The following is an 18,527-nucleotide window of genomic DNA, read 5'->3' as shown; positions in this document are numbered from 1 at the left end:
ATGAAAATCCGACCAACCATTCAAAAGTTATAATAATGGTGATCTGTTTTTTTCTTTTGCTGACTGCACATAATCATACGAGTAAAATAACTGCAGGGATTAAGTTTTAACTTTTGTCCCTGATACTTACGAGTGTTAGTTGAACTGCATTCAGGAGTGCGCTGAATACATTCACACTTTCCATTAATACATTCAGTGTAGGGATCTCTTTCTTGACACTGGCTTGATGTTAGACAAGGCTTCCCAAGTGATACAGGTTTTTGAGGTGCTTTTGTAGCTTGAACTGTTTCAAAAATTAAAAAAAAAATAATAATTCTATTACATTGTTGAAAATATGATTAGTTATATCAGGGCATAACATTTCAGTTCTGAGGATACTAGCCTGGCAAAAAGTTTTGTTCGCGACTATTTTACGTTTATGAAAAATATGAACAATTTTTAAAATGTTAACTGATGTAGTAAGAAGTTTAGTGACCGTAACATAAAAAAAAAATGTAGAAACTAAACCATAGAAACATAATTATTACGATAATAATAGCATCAAATCAAAACAAAGTTGTTTTTATTTTCAGAAACAATGAGAGAAAATTTTAGCACCTCTTGTTTTAAATGGAAAAAAAAAATGCCACTGATTTCCAAAACTCTTTCATGCTCTGCTTGATTGAGGCACGATAATCTAAACATGCATAGCTTAAATTAAACATCAAATCTTATTATCTCTCAACATTTTAAACTTATTAGCCAGTCTTAAATACTTGATCGCCAATGGAGAGCTGGCGTCGTGTGGGAATTCGACGCCCTGAAATATATTGATAGCATTCTATTTTTAAAAATAATATTTGAATACAGTCAGGGTTGGTAAAGGCTCTGCCAATACGATGGAAATGCTCTGTCAGGTAGTCACAACGCGTCAGAAAACGGAAAGAGATTTCTTTGCGCGTACATTACAATGCAGTGCACATGCAATTACATGTTCCAAAACAGTAACCATGACATTTTTAAGATAGAACCCTGGAAATTGGGACTGGGTGCTTAATCATGGTTGTGTGATGTTCTGACCATTGAGGAAGGAGTACTAATTTCCCAGGATTTAAATATCGATATTTTTAAATGCCTAGTTGAAATCTTTTCTTGAATTGTATGAACCGGAACCTGTTCGTTAAAAATAAATGTTTTGTTCATTATTAAAAACTATTAATCTCAGGTAGTAGTAACTATTTCATTGTTAGATATAGAGAATTAAAAATAACTATTCTCTACTGCAGAATTGGACTTAGTTTCATAAAGTTATTTTTCATTATTTCGAAATCCTACATTGTGAACGTATTTTTAATTATTATCTATCGAAATTCTAGTTTATTTTCGCGAAGGTTTTGTTACACGTAATTCTCTATCTACGAAATTTTATATATTTTCAAGAAAACATTTTTCACCATTTCTTTTATCTTGGAATTAATTTTCATGAAGGATTTTCAATAATTCTTCACTGCAGAATTGTATTTTTATTCTCAGAAAGTTTTTTTCCCCTTTGTATTCAAAATATTGGAATTCTATCTATCTTTAAGAAGGGATTTTTTTATCATTTTACAATCTTTGAATTCTATTTATCATCATAAATAATTTTTTTTTAAAACTTCTGTTAATGATTTTCGTTTATGTAAGCTTATATTTAACTTTATGGCTTCCGACCTAAAACTCCCCATCTAAGTTTTAAATGCGTATTAATTAACATTTAAATGTAATTTTAATTTGCTTTACTGCAAGTCAGACAAAAGAATTTGGATCAGTGCTGGAAACAAATGTTCACAAAAATGATTAAGACTTAACTACTTAATCATTAAAACTACGTAAACTATGTAAAATTTAAAATTAAATTTTTTTATTTATAAAGCGATAACTCGATTAATAGATTGTTACAGAAATGATTGTTAGACGGCATGATTATTAGATGGAAAAGATTATTAGATGGGAAAGATTATTAGATGAAAAAGATTGTTAGATGGGAAAGATTATTCGATGGAAAAGATTGTTAGATGAAAAAGATTGTTAGATGGGAAAGATTATTAGATGGAAAAGATTGTTAGATGGGAAAGATTATTAGATGGAAAAGATTGTTAGATGGGAAAGATTATTAGATGAAAAAGATTGTTAGATGGGAAAGATTATTAGATGAAAAAGATTGTCAGATGGGAAAGATTATTGGATGGAAAAGATTGTTAGATGGAAAAGATTGTTAGATGGAAAAGATTGTTAGCTGGAAAAGATTGTTAGATGGGAAAGATTATTAGATGGAAAAGATTGTTAGATGGAAGAGGTTGTTAGATGGGAAAGACTATTAGATGAAAAAGATTGTCAGATGGGAAAGATTATTAGATGGAAAAGATTGTTAGATGGAAAAGATTGTTAGATGGGAAGGATTATTAGATGGAAAAGATTGTTAGCTGGAAAAGATTGTTAGATGGGAAAGATTATTAGATGGAAAAGATTATTAGATGAAAAAGATTGTTAGATAAAAGATTGTTAGATGGGAAAGATTATTAGATGGAAAAGATAGTTAGATGGAAAAGGATTGTCAGATGAAAATCCAGGAGGGTCAATAGTTAGTCGTAGACCTAGAACTAAAAGGAAAGAATGGATAGAAGTAGCCTAAAATGATTTAGAATTACTTCCAGGAAAAAGGTAGTTAACAGAAAAGAATGGTCCAAAATCTAAAAAGGCTGTAAGGCCAGGATGATGATGATTGCACAGATTACAAACATATCAGGCTCTGCCTGAGATATGCAATTTCAGACTTACTTTGACTTGAAATATCAATGTCACATTTCATTCCATTCTTCGATGCTTTGTATCCTGTAGAACACTGACAGATTTTCGAACGTTTGCCTTTTTTCTGGCACACCGAGTTTGGAGTTGCTTGCAAACAGTCATCATCAGAGAAACATTCTCCTCCAAGGTCTGCAATAAACAAATTGTTTTAAGAAAAACATTTCGGATAAAGTTGTTACAGGAAGAGCGAAAACACAGAAATAACCCATTTGCTTGGATGGCTAACTGAATAGCCAGGCTCGGAAACCGGAATGGAATCTTTAAATCCTCCAGTGTAACTTTCCGCTTTTGTTATGTTTACGAGACAATGAGTCAACAGGCTTGATATTTTAGGAAGTTTTACTACAGACATTGTATTTAAATTTATAAGAAATTTTACCACTCACATTTTTTAAATTCTGAAATGTCTTGAGCCATTACATAAATCGAAGTAAAGATATTCGCATTATGACACAAATAAGAGTAAGGGCTGCCAAGCTTTATACCTTAATTTTCGGCTAAAGGTAAATGCATGGCAAATAGAATAGTAAATAGTACGTCATATAGTAGACATAACAAATGCAAGGCAATCTTTTAAGCTTAACTATATGGGCTGTTTTCTAAGCTTAGACATAAAAGTAAATGAGAATTAATACCTTGGAAGTCTTATTACGAATTTTATACAGTTAGTGTTTAAATTTATACGGTTAATCATCCATTTAATATATCATTTTGTTTTACTTTACAATATTAGAAGTAATCTACATATCTAACAGTTTTAAGGATTTATTGTTAGTTTTACAAATACTACTGTCATAAAAAAACATTTTTTTTAATTTCAACACTTGTATAGTAGCAACTAAACATATTTTAAGTTTCTTGATTTAAGGGTCAAGAACACTTAACAAAAAATATTAAAAACATCTGTAATCCATATTTTGTTTTATTATTTCATATAATACTAAGCGAGAATTTTTTTTAACGTATAGCATTTTCAAAGCCATTTTTTTCAGATTATTTTAATGCTGAAATGTAGTATTTTTTCAATCATTTTAAATTTCTGGATTTCATTCCTAGACTATAAACTATGTTAGTTAAATATTTATTTTAAGCTGAATAAATACATGGTAATCTGTGGCATTTAGTTGTTGTATTATAACTTGTATACCTATTTTCACTTGGCTAACATTAAAAGATGTTTACTTAATTTGTTTACTTTTCAATCTTCAGTGTTTACCTTTATTATTTTTTTCCTAGCTGAGCACAGACAGAAATGGATAACTTTCTACCAATGCTAGATCTCGAAACAGTTCTCGAAATTTTCAGACTTAGAAAAAAAAAGTAATTTAGTTATATACGGTTGTTCAGCAAAGCGAAACCACTTTATTAATAACAACTCTCTTATAAATCGTGTCTCACGCAGAGAAAAATATGCTATTTTATTGCATAGATGGTTTAAGAAAGGGGAAAAAAAATTTCTAAGTCGATGGTGCGTTTAATTGAAAAGGGAACTTGGTTGAAGCACCCATTAAATTTCAATCAACATTATCTATTCGTTAAATCCATTATCATGAGAAGGCATGTTGAGAAATGTCAAGGAAGAAGATCTTAAGGAGTTATTGTTCTTCACCCATTAATGTTCTGCATTAACTAGTGAGGCGGAAGACATTTGTTTTTCCTTAAGATTCCTTGGATGAAAAAAATCTTCTATAAATTTAAATCTCATCAAAAATAGATTATCGATTGGATTGTGGTCTGGTTTTTTTGGTTACATCTGAAATTTTCTTCCTATTTATGTTTAGTTGATGCTGATACACAGAACTTAATATTACTTTTTTTTGTTTACTCTAACAGGTGAATGGTGATTTTTTTTTCTTCAAAAACATTCAAAGTAACGAGAAGTTATTTATGAGAAAAAAATTTGTAAGTGTCATTCGCCCTTCGAGCTACATTGCTTTGTATACAAATATATTTTGCAGTTTAATAATACGTGGATAAACTTCGTTTATTTTATTTTGGATTAATATCTTGTATACAAAACACAATAACGAAAGTGTCAGTTGCCCTTCGACCTATATTGTTTTTTGTATACAAATATATTTTGTGTAATAATAATGCCTGAATAGATTTTATTTGCTTTATTTCGGGTGAATATTTTGTATACAAACGTCTAAACAATAACAAAAATGACATTTACCCTTCGAGCTATATTGTTTTGTATACGAATATATTTTTCAGCTTAATAATGGGTGGATAAATTTTGTTTGCCTATTTTATTTGGGCTAAATTCCTTGTATATAAATCTGCTGATCAATAACGGATGTGTCATTTACCCTTCGAGCTACATTGTTTTGTATACAGATATATTTTGTATACTAATAATAATACGTGGATAAATTTTAACTATTTTATTTTGGCTAAACATCTTGAACACAGCCAGGCTAAGTGATAAAGAAAGTGTTATTTTCCTTTCGAGATACATTGTTTTGTATGCAAAAATATTTTGCAGTTTAATAATACGTGGATAAATTTTGTTTATTTTATTTAGGATTAATATTACAAAACACAATAACGAAAGTGTCATTTACCCTTCGAGCTACATTATTTTGTATACAAATATATTTTGTATACTAATAACAATAAGTGGATACATTTTATCTATTTTATTTTGGCTAAATATCTTTTACATAGCCAGGCTAAGTGATAAAGAAAGTGTAATTTTCCTTTCAAGCTACATTGTTTGGTATGCAAATATATTTTGTAGTTTAATAGTAAGCGGATAAATTTTGTCTATTTTATTTTGACTGAGTTTCTTGTACAAAAAGTGGCTAAGCAATAGCGAAAATGTCTTTCACTCTTCGAGCTACATTGTTTAATAGAAGTATATTTTTTAGTTTAACGATACGTGAATAAACTTTGTCATTTTTTTATTAAGGCTTAATTTCTTGCATACGAAACGGCAAAGCAAGGACACACTAGTTAATTTTTAAAATGATTTGTTTCGAAACAGGTATTAAGGATAGACAATAACATCTGAATTGAATATTTTAACTATTTCCATTTAAAAATATTTTAATTACTAACTGGTGATTCAAATTAATTAATAATTTTTTTTTATTAATTGTATTCTTGCGTGAACATTTAAAATAAAGAGCTTTTTTTAATCATTTCTTTTTTACATAGTTTGACAAAGTCAATATTCGAGAACGCCGAGCGCAAAGCATCGCACTAAAGCATAGATGTATTTAATAATTAATGAATATACAGCGTATATCGCATTGAAAAACAAATAATTTTATTAACTGTGGGACATAAAGCGTACATCGTATTGAAGCACAAATATTTTTAATAAATAATGAACATTACATTACATTGAAGCAGATATGTATTTAATAACTTATTAACATACATCTAAAACACAGATGGATTTTATAGAGAGGCCTTCGCAAATTTTAAACGGCGTTTTCTCAAAGCTGAGTGTTTTTTTAAATACTTTTACTATTTTCATCCAATTAACTTAAGCAGTAAGGCTAACGTAAGATATTTTTAAAAAAGTTAATAAAGTTAGGTTAAAATGTGACTTAATACTTGAAATTATGTACTCAAAGTTTCAAGGGCAAGAAAAATATCTAACTACTCCCAGTACTGGATCGCTTTTCGCTAAGTTTCATTTTTCAAGATGGTTGATCTCATAACTAAACCAGTTGACTTTAAATTTGAATCAAACACGCATTTAAAATTACATTATTTAGAGAGCCATATATTATTTTCTTTCATAGTGAGCTTTTTTTGAGTTATAATAAGTTTTCCTATTTATAAAATTTACTTTAAAGTTTTAGTTTCCTATTTATAAAATTTACTTAAAATTTACTTTACTTTTGCTTTAAAAAATATCATGGCAGTCTTGAAAAGAAGAATCTATGTAACAAAGATACTTTACGTATTTATGTATAATCGATAACGAAAATTGTTTTCTACCCTGACTTTTTCAAACAAAGTAAAAAAAAGAAGAAAAAAAACGAGTCATTGAGCTGTAGACCATAAGTTGTTTAGTTTGCTAGAATTTTATTAAAAGAATGCGTTCGAACAATATTTTGCCTATCTCAACAAATTGGAAAGGCTTCCTAATTAATTGTCTAATAATCCAAAAGTAGTTTATTTCAAGTACTTGTCTGGTTAATCTTGTGAGCTTTTACAGCGATTGTGTTCTTTTATTTTCACTGACATACGCAGACGATAAACAAAAAAACATTAATAACAAGAAAAAGTCGTTTGGTTGACTAGTAACCAGCCAGAGTTAGAATATTACAATTACAAGAGTTGCCAGCCGTGTTAAAACAATTATTTAAGCTAACTGTTCATTGATGTCGCAACACCCCCTCACCCTGGTCAGTTGTTTCATAGCGATTGTATTCTTTTATTTCCACTAATATACACAGATGATAAGTAAAAAAACATTAATAACAAGAAAAGTCGTTTGGTTGCTTAGCAACCAGAGTTAGAATATTACAATTACAAGAGTTGCCAGCCGTGTTAAAACAATTATTTAAGCTAACTGTTCATTGATGTCGCAACATCGATGTTGCGACAAATCTAGCTTTAATTAGCCAAGGAAAAAACACGTTTCCTTGGGAAAATTCTCATTAAGAAGCACACATAACATTCTAAACAAAACAAATCAGCCGTGAATTGTTTTGAAACTCTAACGAGATTTTTTTAAGCTCCAGTTTGGTCGACTCAAAGGCAGAAAAAATAGTTTTCGTTAAATTTCTCGATATTTATTTAAGATGAAATCAAAATCTGTAACCAGATGTTAAATGCTACTAAACAAAAATGCATATTTAAGAAATAATGTAAAGTTTTTAACCTTGTGTTAAATAATGCGTTGAGTTTTAAACAATAAAGTATTTTTCTTTCTAAAATTAAATACTAAATTTTCTAAAACTAAATTATTAAATAAAATAATGGAAAAATTAAATTAATAATTTGTGTTATAGTGGAAGACAATAATCAGATTATAAATTAGAAATTAAATAATATTTTAAATGTTTTTATAAACTCTTGAATTAATCAAAAATATTTATGAACTTGAACTTAAGATTTTTTTTAATGTGCATTAACATCTACAAATTCTAAATAATTTGAACTTATCCATAATAATATAGTTTGTTAACTAATATTGTTATTAAAAATGATGAATTTTTATAAACTCTTCTGTTCATAATTTTTAGTATAAAATTGTTAATTCGTGATTGCAACGCTTGGGTATGCTCTCAAGCGAGAGCCTGAAAATATCAGGCATTTAGTTCTACCATTATCATTTGCAAAGTCTGACGCCATTTTCTTCTGACTGTTCTTATGGAAATCGCAGGAATTCTCATACAACGCCCCCTATAGTTCGTTGCTATCCCGAATTACAGAAATCTAAGTATTTCATATTAAAAAAATTATAATCTTAACTTTAATGATAAAATAGTTAATTTATTTATTTTCTATAACGAAAATTATCTCTCAGTAGCATTAAATGTTTAAAATATCTCATTAATTCGCGAATCATTTAAAATGTTATTATTAAAAAGCTTATTATAAAGGTAGTCGAAGATTTTTTGCTAATCGAGGTAAGAATTCATAGATAAATAGAAAACGATAAATAAATTTTTTCGTAATTTTCGAAGAAGTTGTAACATTTTGTGCCGTTTTCCCCAAAATTAAACTCCTAACCCTAATTGCTGGCAAGCAAAAAGCATAGTTTGGTTTGTTAAAGTTTGTCTCATTTAAATATTACTACATTTATGTGATTTAGTTAAGGTGGATGTTAAAATTATAAACTTAAAAAAACTTTTATTATAAATTTAAATTGATTACATAAAATTCTTTTTTATAATACATTTAATTGAAAAAAAAAATATTGTTCGTAGCTTAAAAGAAGGATGAAAAATCTGGTCACTAAATAATTTTAAGAGTTTTCTGAATAATTCTTTTTAAAAATATTTACTTGCAAAACAAGATTGCTTTATTAATACAATATAGAAATAAAATTTGCATTCCAAGTTTAATATTCTACAAAATATTTATTTTAAGTCTGATGTTTTAATTTTTTTGATGCCTAATCATTAATATTATCGTTGAAAAACAATAAAACTTTTGTAATAACATTTCTAAATAACTAAATTATTCCATCAAATGTTTGCTATATATATTTTGTCCGTTTAGCAAATTTTTCTTTTATCAAAACATATTAATATGAAATTAATGCTTTCAAAATCAAAAAGAAATTGATGCAATTGGTTTCCCGTGGATATTTATTAAGTATATTAGTAAAACAGTGATATGATATTATAATAGTTACATAAAAGCCAAAATATGTATTGTTTTTATTTCTTATAATAATATCATTATTTTGTGTTTTATTCCCTTTTTTGTAATAATACGCTTTCTCTATTCATGGAAGACTTTGCTAATAAAGAAATATCTTTTACATAATCATTCTTCCGTTTTGAAGTCTTATTTTAGTAAGAAAATACTATTCCTTATTTTAAGAATAATTAAAAAGAATAATTCTATTAAAATAATACAAAATTTCAAAAGTTTTAATAAGGAGTAGGGTTTTATTATCTCTATATTAGTTTAATATTTTATTTTTACACTACTGATCCAAATCATATTGTTCTTTCTGGATTTAAAGCTTACTCAGGGGCAGAAAACTGGATCTTGATTGATTACTTAAATCAAATCATTCACCTAAAGAAAAATAATCTTTATTTTATGAATCATGAAAAAAATTGGTCTACTACACCAATGACATTCAACTGAGACAAAACAAACTGTAAAAAAAGAACTATCCGAATTTTTTTTTTTCATTACTGCGAAAGGAGAAAGAATGTTTCTTCATTCATATTAATAAAAAAAAAATGGTGATCGAAAGCCATTACAGCCAAATAACCCTAAATTCAATAGCTAAATTATGATGTCTTTCCTAATGAGAATTGCCATGTAATTTTTGTATTCCTTTAATGATTATGTTGCCCATTAAAAGACACGCATCAACCATATTAAGCAGACATCTCTTGGACTTTATATTCTATATGATGCATGGGCAATTTGTAACCACTTTGTTGTTCTTTTTGTGCAAAACATAAACTCTTGCCCATAAAACGTGTCCAACTTTTATTCAATGTGTAATTGGAATAAAATGAAGAATAAAAATTCTGAGCGTCGCCATTTTCTTTCCGCCTTCAGGGTATGGGAGAACGTTTGAATAAATTATTAAAAAATATAAATCTGAATACAAAAACACTCCTGCCAATATCAAGATGATAATCTCACGAATTGGATTTTTGGGTTCTTTCCACTTGTCAACGAATCGTGATAGTTAGTGGAAATGGATAAATAGCTGAAATGAAAATTGAATCCAAGTGTATAAATATAGTTATTAATGGATTTAAATTACATATCTATATTTCGAAGTGTTCTAGGATTTGATGGATCTTATCATGATCCTTAATAACAAGGTGGTATTTTATGCTTCGCCGTTGCTCCTTTTTTTGTGGTTTATTGCACCTATTACATAATAAGAAGTGTGAAAAGTGGTAATCTTTTAGCTTTAGAATGTCTAATTTTCGTTCGATTGAGTGTAATAAACTTAGATTTTTATTTGTAACTGCAACTCGTTATGCAATTTGCCGTAGATGGTTGATCAATGGTTTGAAATGTTAATTCGTAGATAAGTCAATGCTTTGAAAAGATACATGAATGTATCAAATGAAAAATATTCTATTTATGATTCAAGCTACTTTAAATAACTAATACATTGAACTGATTTAATACATTGACCCAGAGGACAATTTTTCTGAATTTTTTATAAATGATGTAGCGTTTTGAGGGGTGGGAAGAGTTTTTTAAAATTGTGACATTTTATAACAAAGGAGAGAGAGGGAGCATTTTGGGTCAAAACTAAAACGTTTAAAATCAAAAGATTAAATATTTTTATACAAAAAGTTTTTGCCGTTTTTCACCAAAGTAAGTTCACTTCTAACCCTTATTGTTGTTGGACTCACAAATGCTATTTAATATCTAGTTAATTGGTTATAATTAAAACATTTAAAATCAAAAGATTTTTTACTTTGTTCTATAACCGGAGTTGAAAAACTAATCCAATTCTGACTATCAATATTTAAATTTGCAACCTTGTAATTTTGAACATAACCCAGAATGCAAGGGATCAAGCATTGGACACTGGAAACTTCATGTGTTGATGAGAATGGAGGAAACATTATGTGGTGTCAACGTTGGTACTCGAACCCCCATTCAGCCGGTTATGATATAGACAGATCACCCCACTCGGCTACAGTATGTACACAGAAAGAAACTAAGTGACTTCATTAGGTGGGTCTAGTTAATGCGATAAAATTCTGGTTGTTTAACCGCATTAGGTGAAAGCATTTATTAAACGGTTTTTCTAACAGTTTCCTAACTGTGCTTACAAATTTTTTAATAAATTTTGCTAATAGGAAAAGCAACGCTTTGTTCAAATTGATAAACAAGTTAAATTGCTTCCTGCGAAAATGCATCTTCTGCAATAAATAAACAAATATTCAAGATACTTAAATTAGCCATTTAACCTGGTACCTTTATAAACAGCAGACTGAAATAATAATTTCAAAGGCTGGTAAGTTCGATTGTTTCGAAAATATGGGCACAGTGACTTAATAAAATAGAGTTCTATATTTTCAATGTTGGTTACTGTGTCATATCGGTCAATATAATTTAATGTTTATTGATAAAAACTTGGTGAATATTTTATAAAAATAAAGAAACAAAAGGCATGAAAAACAAATTGAAATCAAAATAAAGACTAATCTTGTAGTCACTCAAAAGGAATGTTTCTTCATAGTTTTTCTTTATACTTAATTTGAAAAATAATTACGCTGTCAATCACTAACTCAAATGTTTGACAAAATCGAAAATGAACATTTCTCCTTTTGACAGATTTGTCTCCTATTGAGAGTTTTTATTATTATTTCTTCAAATAACTCTTCACTCTCAATTCATTTTAGCCCCTTTCTGTTACTGTTATTCAACGTTAAAAAATGACCATGTCAAATCTCAAATTAGAGCAATAGGATTATATGCTTTTATTTTGATTTTGGTAACAAAAAGAAGAATTTTTAAAGCATTCTATTTTGATCCAAGAATGGAATTAAGAATGTTCTTTTTTAGGTAAATGTAATAATAAAAATAGAGTTTTAATGAAATTAAAGGGAAAACGTGTTTTCGAGAAATAAGTTGTGTTTCTTTTGTGTTTAATTAATTACTTTATTTGTGTGTCAGTCGTATAACATTGTAGCAAATTTATTTCAAAACAACTTTATAGACACATCATTTGCAGTGTAACAAATGTATTCAAATGATTTTTACGTGCACTGAGGAAAAAAGCATGGTAAAAGCGAGTATAGTAAAATTTGTTGTGTTTCTGGCTCTACGGGTACACCAAAATGCACGGTAATTTTTTTTAAACCGAAGCCTTTTGGTTATGAGTTTGGTAAAATTAGCAATACAATTACTGTTTTATAATCTGTGTAAAAATTTAGTAAATATGAAAAAATTTGGGAATTTTATCATGATACCTAAAAGCATGTCATAAAAACCATTTATTCCATAAAATTTATCTCTGAATTTTGAATTTGTAACTAAATATGTAGTAATAAGAACTATGATTTTGAAAACCAGAATTTCCGGTACACCGTTACTATACGAATGGAAAAATTACCAAATGAATGATTTAAATATCATATATTTTGGTTTTATTGCTAGAATTATGGTTTCTTTTGCCAAAAATGTCAGTATCATGCAGTATGATAATTTTACCAAAATTTTTCTCCGAATTTAACTGATTTAACTCAGGAGGAATGATTGAAAAGTAGTTAAATGACTGAAAGAAATCTCTTTTTTTTCGAACTAAACAAAAAATAACTAAGGTTTCATTAAAACTGCAAATAACGTTTTTAGGGTTTAAAAATTTATTATAAGATAAATTATTGAATGTTTGTTTTATCCAAACTTTTATCATATTTCTGTTATTAAACTAAAAAAATACTTATAATTAAAAATCTAATTAAGATATGTTAAAAGTTTGATAGATAGCCATTTTAGTTCGGAGATTTCATGTTAAAATAGAACTAAAATAAATTTTCAAATTAAGAAAAAAGCTGATTAAAATTACGTAAAAGTTTAAGAGAATAGCCATTTTAGTTCGGGGCTTTAACTGTAAAATATAATTAAAAAAATTACAAATTAAATTTTTTTAAAAAAAAAATCTGTTAACTGTTTAATAAAATAGCCATTCCCGTCCGCTGCTTCCAAAATCAAATTGAACGACTCTATTCAATATAAAAAATCCTTCAATGTTCTTTTTCTGTATAGATTAACATAAATATGTAAAATTCAGAATATATTGCGATTTTGTTCGAAAATATATCATCATTATTAGTATTTAAATTAATAATTATTGTTTTTTTTCAATATATGTTACAGATGGATGGAACTATTTTAGAACTTTGCTATGAATAAACGGAATTAATATTTCGAGAAATAAAAATTTTACTTACGTGGATAACAATGACCATCGGCTGATATCATGGCTCCCAGAGGACAGTGACACTTACCGTAGACTTTAGGTATAATATATTTGCAAAAGCTAAGTTTATCCGCCATTTGACATTGGCGATCATTTAGACAATAATCATGGACTTTTGCAGCTGCAAAGAATACAAAAGTGACATAAGCAAATATCAGAAGCAGGCATGAATTGAAAAGTATAAAGGCAATAACATATGTTTGTAACATAACATAACATAACATAACATAACATAACATAACATAACATAACATAACATAACATAATATAAAATGTTATTAACTTTATTCACTAATAGCAATTATAGTTTAACGTCAATTAACTTGGAAGATCGTTACCAGTAAATATGCAAACATGCGAATATGCTCACTTTTTTCTGACTATTTTTTAACGAATAAGTTTTATAAAACCATATGTTTTTTTTCGTATGATAGCGTTCTGAAAAACATTTAATATTGGGATGTATGTTTAATCGTTGGACTTTACACAATTGTTTTGTTAACAGTCGAATTCCCCCCCCCCCGAAAAAAACTTTTTCTACTATAGTATAAAGTTTAATTAATAACATGAAAGTGCTTGGATATTTATAATTTTAGAAAATAACTTTATGTGTTATATGTTTTAAAATTAGTTTTAACTTTACACATTTATGACTTAGTAATGGGACATGAGTGCCTCTTTGTTTATATTTACCATTATTTGTTGCTGAGAGAAAACATTGAAATGCTGTTAAATGTTTTGCTTATAGTAATCGAAGCTATTTTTATATGGCTCCTGTCTCGGAACTAGTTTCAACACTGGGCATACATTGAACACCATATTAGAATTGAATATGATTGACCGAATCTTAAAATATTTACACCAATAAAAAGATTGAAATGTTGTAAAGTATCGATTTTTAGAAATACAAAAGCTATTTTCATGTGCCTATGTATTAAAATCTAATTTAAATATGGGCATATAATTTAATATATAATTACAAACTGGTCAAGCTGATATTGCATATAAAAAGCGAAATCATAAGCTATTATTTCATAAGACTAAATTACAGTTGGTATGGTTAAATGTTATGTCACACAACCAAATAAATATTCATAAACATTAAAAACAAGTACTAGAAAAGAGCTAAGACTGATTATTTAAACTAATTAATATTTTTCCCAATTAAGATAATCTTCATACACTGTTAGAAAATTCTCGGTAAAAATGGTTAAATAGTAATTTATTTAATTTTTATTTTACCATATTCCACTAAAAAAGTTAAATAATCATAAAAAAGATAATATTCAAGCGTGTGATAAAAATGTTTATTGTTTTTTTTTGTTTGTTTTTTTGTTATACAGTTAAACAACCAGCATTCTATCCAAACCAACTTAATCAACCTTATAATGCCATTTCGTTACGAGCAGCTGGGTACGTAGAGGGCTGATCGGTCAATCTCATGACCAGCTGAACAGCGAGTTCGAATCCCAGCTATATTACAACAATATTTCTTCCATTCCTTCAATACAAGATGAGTTTCCAGTCTCCTGCACTTTTCAATTGGTGACCCTTGTCGATTAGAACGCAAAACTATAATTCACTTCTAATTGGCGCAGCTCGCAGAGTTCCAATGTTTGTTTACTTTTTATTTTCATGGTTTATAAACCATGCTAGTAGTAAATGGTTACAAAACAGTTGATTTCGTAATCGCAGTTTTTTTTAACCGGACCAGTTGTAAAGGGTTCAAAACCGTAAAGGTAAACAAATGTTCCTAAACATAAACATGCCTGGACATCAGATTACAGGCAGCTGCCGGTTATTTTACCGTGATTTCTAAATGAAAATTCTAACAGGGTAGAGACAGAAATTTACCGATAGAAAAACAATAGATTTAAATTCTTTGGAAACATCGCAATTCCAAAAACAAATTTGTAATTTTATTTAGTTTTAGATAATATTTTCAAAAGATAATTTGACAAACGATGCACAAGTCTTTCGTACAAGTGAATGTATCATGACTAAATATTGTCCTTTTACCTCAAACTAGTCCGGAGGCAATGTTTTACATTTTCAGGGGATTATAGTTACATTACTCAAGCTTAATTCTTTGCAAAAAATACTGTACATCAATAAAACACTGTGCCTTGTGTGGCCCACTTTATGAACGCACTCTCCGTTGAAAATATTTTCTCGGTTGAAAAGGATTTTGACAAGTTGACGATTCTTCTATCTTTAGTTACACTAATCTATTCTTTTTTATTTCGAGTTTCTAACTATTTAGTAACCTCCAGGCAAAAGCGGTGGACTATTTGTAAGAATTATTAAATTCTTAGTGACAACAGGTGACATTTAAAACATTTTTCATACTGATTAAACGGTATTTTTGAAATTCTTGTTCTATCATTTCTATAAGAAAATGCATACATTCAAAGTCTGCATAATTTTTTTTATTGCCATTGAAACCATTATTTTATTAACTATGATTAAATTAGTTGCTAAAAGATTGAACTTATTTTAATTGATAAAAACATATTCAATTCAACAAAATATTTTTTTACTAATTAAACTGAATATATGATCCACACTAAATTATAAGAGTACATATTTTACAGTTATATTATATAACAACTGTATATAGGTAATTAAAAGAACATGCAATGCTATTTATATGTTCTTTCTCTAAATTAAATTAAAAAAACTAATAGCAAATAATAATTTTGATTGTTTTTATTTTTTTTAAAAAGTTTTTTTTTGTCATATTTTATTTAAACCAAAATCTTTTTATATGTTTTTCAAAAACTAGAATATTGAAAGTCTAAAAAATTTTGATCTCAACAAAAATGTATTCCCCTTTTTTTACTTAAAAAGTATGCATTTCGAATTACGGTTGATAAATAGATTCAATACTTTATAAACTATTATAATTAAAAAGAGAAGGTATGGAAGAAATATACTTTCTTTTAATGTTTCCCTCTAAACCAGGAAATATAAACAATACAAATGTTTATTTTCTCTATCTGTACCAAAGTAGTAGACCTCCGCTTTGGTGTATTTTATCAGCAATTGCTTGCTTTTTCTTTCTATGCAGAGTTTAAATTTCTAAGTCACTTGGATAAAAATTAAAGAAGAAGAATATTTTTATTTGATTCAGGGTTGAACAGACTTTTTCACCCGAAAATCAGTTTAAACTCATATTGACATTGAACTCTCCTTGGTGGGCAGAATTTAACATTTCTCTACAGCATGAATAAAAATCAAAAATACGGAATATTATTACTTGTATATTTTAAATCATTCGGAGTTGAATAGCCTCGTTCCCCCAAAACTCAATTTAAACTCATCTCTACTTAAAGCACTCCTTTGTAAGCAAATTTTCAAACTTCAAGATAACATAAGCAAAAATTAAAGAGGGAAAATATAACTATTAATTTCAGTTCATCAGTTAAATAACCTCATTCCCTCAAAAATGATTCTATTTTGAACTCTTCTGTAAACGTGGAATTTAAAACTGCCAGTAATAAAAATTGAAGAAGGAAAATGTAATTGTTTGTTTACGTTAATTGAAAAGGTTCTCCAAACATTAACTTAAACTCATCTTACTTTGAACCCTCTTTCGAGAGTAGAATTTAAAAGATAACATAAATAATAATAAACAGAAAAACTTTTTTTTGTTTAAAAATATTGTTAGACATTGCTTTGGATTGTATTAATCTCAATAAGTTACATAAAAGTAACTGCCGCGACGAATTTCTACATAGCATGCAATTTTTATTTGAATACACTTAATTCCTTGATTAAAAACTCCCATAGCTTTAAAAATATGCCACTTCTGTCTACCGCGCTCACTACCTCTCCATAGTGCGTGGAAATGCATTTTACTCTCTTTTGCCCCTCTCGGCCTTGTACTATTTTTTATTTATTCATTTTTTTTAATCTTCATTTCTCTTTCGCCCACTGCGATTTTTCTAGTTTTGTTTCTCACCTTTATTTTTCCATTTTTCGTTGACAACTTTACGTTTTATATTTCAAATAACTTTTGTTTCTTCTCATTCACATCGCGCAAATCTTGAAAGAAGGCGCCTATTTTTAATCGCTTGAAACATGTCGGACAGTAATTTCCAATTTGTATATTTTTGAAGCGAATGGAAGTTTTTAATCGAGTAGCATCTTACCGCTTTACTTTCTCGAGATTGTTTAATTAATACACGTAATTCCATTATACTTACGAGGTAGACATTTATCTTTCCGCAGCGGCATGAAATTTTCTTTGCACTGGCACAGCTTGTGATTGCTACACTCACTATTTTTCACTTTAATTTGACATTGCTGGTCTACAGCACAACTGTAACCTAGGAGTGACGCTGAAATAAAGAAAGACTGAATTAAGAAAACTGACATAAGAAAGACTGACATAAGAAAAACTGTTATTCCATTCTTAAAAAAAATGACTGAAACATTTGAGTATCACTATATAGTTTGTATTAGCAACGAGATTCAGTTGAAGTACTGTCTCCCCAACCAAAGAACTCCTCCTGCCAGAGATGTGCTTTGCTTTGGAAACAAAACAAATCGCAATTCGAAGAGGGGATCTCATGATACTTCTAACTCTATTTAAATCCCATCTTAAATGTTTACCCCGTCAAACATAAAATATATTTAAAATTCGTCTTTTGTATGCTTGCTTGATCACTTGTATGGTTTAGACTAAATAAAAATGGGGTGCGCTTAAACAACTTTCCGTGGTTGAAAAAACTTTTAAAGTTCAGACGGATTCTCTTCAGTAAGTTAGTATATAGAGTTACAAATTACAGTTTTGCATTGAATTAAAGGCTTTCAAACTGTTGCTTTTTTATTTCCCTGGTAAAAGGAATTAAAATAATGCTCTTACTTAAAATAATTTAATTAATACATTTATTATTGTTATTTTCGTTAGCTAAGAAAAATAACAATAATATAGTATACTTCTGAAGTAACTTCTGAGTCAAAATTTAAAACAACTAAATATCGATAGCAAAAAAAAAAGAGAAAAAAAAGAAACATGCATAGAAATTAGCCTTAAAAAGATAAAGATAATAAAAGATAAATTATTAAGGATAAACATAAC

The 18,527-nt window shown here is 28.2% G+C and overlaps 1 protein-coding gene across 1 annotated transcript in view; it reads right to left on the bottom strand.

Moving 5' to 3' along the window:
• The window catches only part of LOC107457390 (uncharacterized), a 149,541-nt gene that overhangs the window by 14,510 nt on the left and 116,504 nt on the right, over nt 1–18,527 (bottom strand). Inside the window, exons 5-8 of the mRNA XM_043044922.3 lie at nt 17,650–17,784; nt 13,413–13,562; nt 2,797–2,955; nt 131–283 (exon numbers count right to left, since the gene is read on the bottom strand). Coding sequence (XP_042900856.1) covers nt 131–283; nt 2,797–2,955; nt 13,413–13,562; nt 17,650–17,784 — 597 coding nt within the window. The remainder of the gene's footprint in view (nt 1–130; nt 284–2,796; nt 2,956–13,412; nt 13,563–17,649; nt 17,785–18,527) is intronic.

The sequence above is a fragment of the Parasteatoda tepidariorum genome, chromosome 9 (genome assembly GCF_982258835.1).
Source record: "Parasteatoda tepidariorum strain Cologne lab strain chromosome 9, Ptep-v5.0, whole genome shotgun sequence".
Lineage (NCBI taxonomy): Eukaryota > Metazoa > Arthropoda > Arachnida > Araneae > Theridiidae > Parasteatoda > Parasteatoda tepidariorum.
The sequence above is the reverse complement of the archived record's forward strand: the minus strand, read 5'-3'. Positions and strand labels throughout refer to the sequence as shown.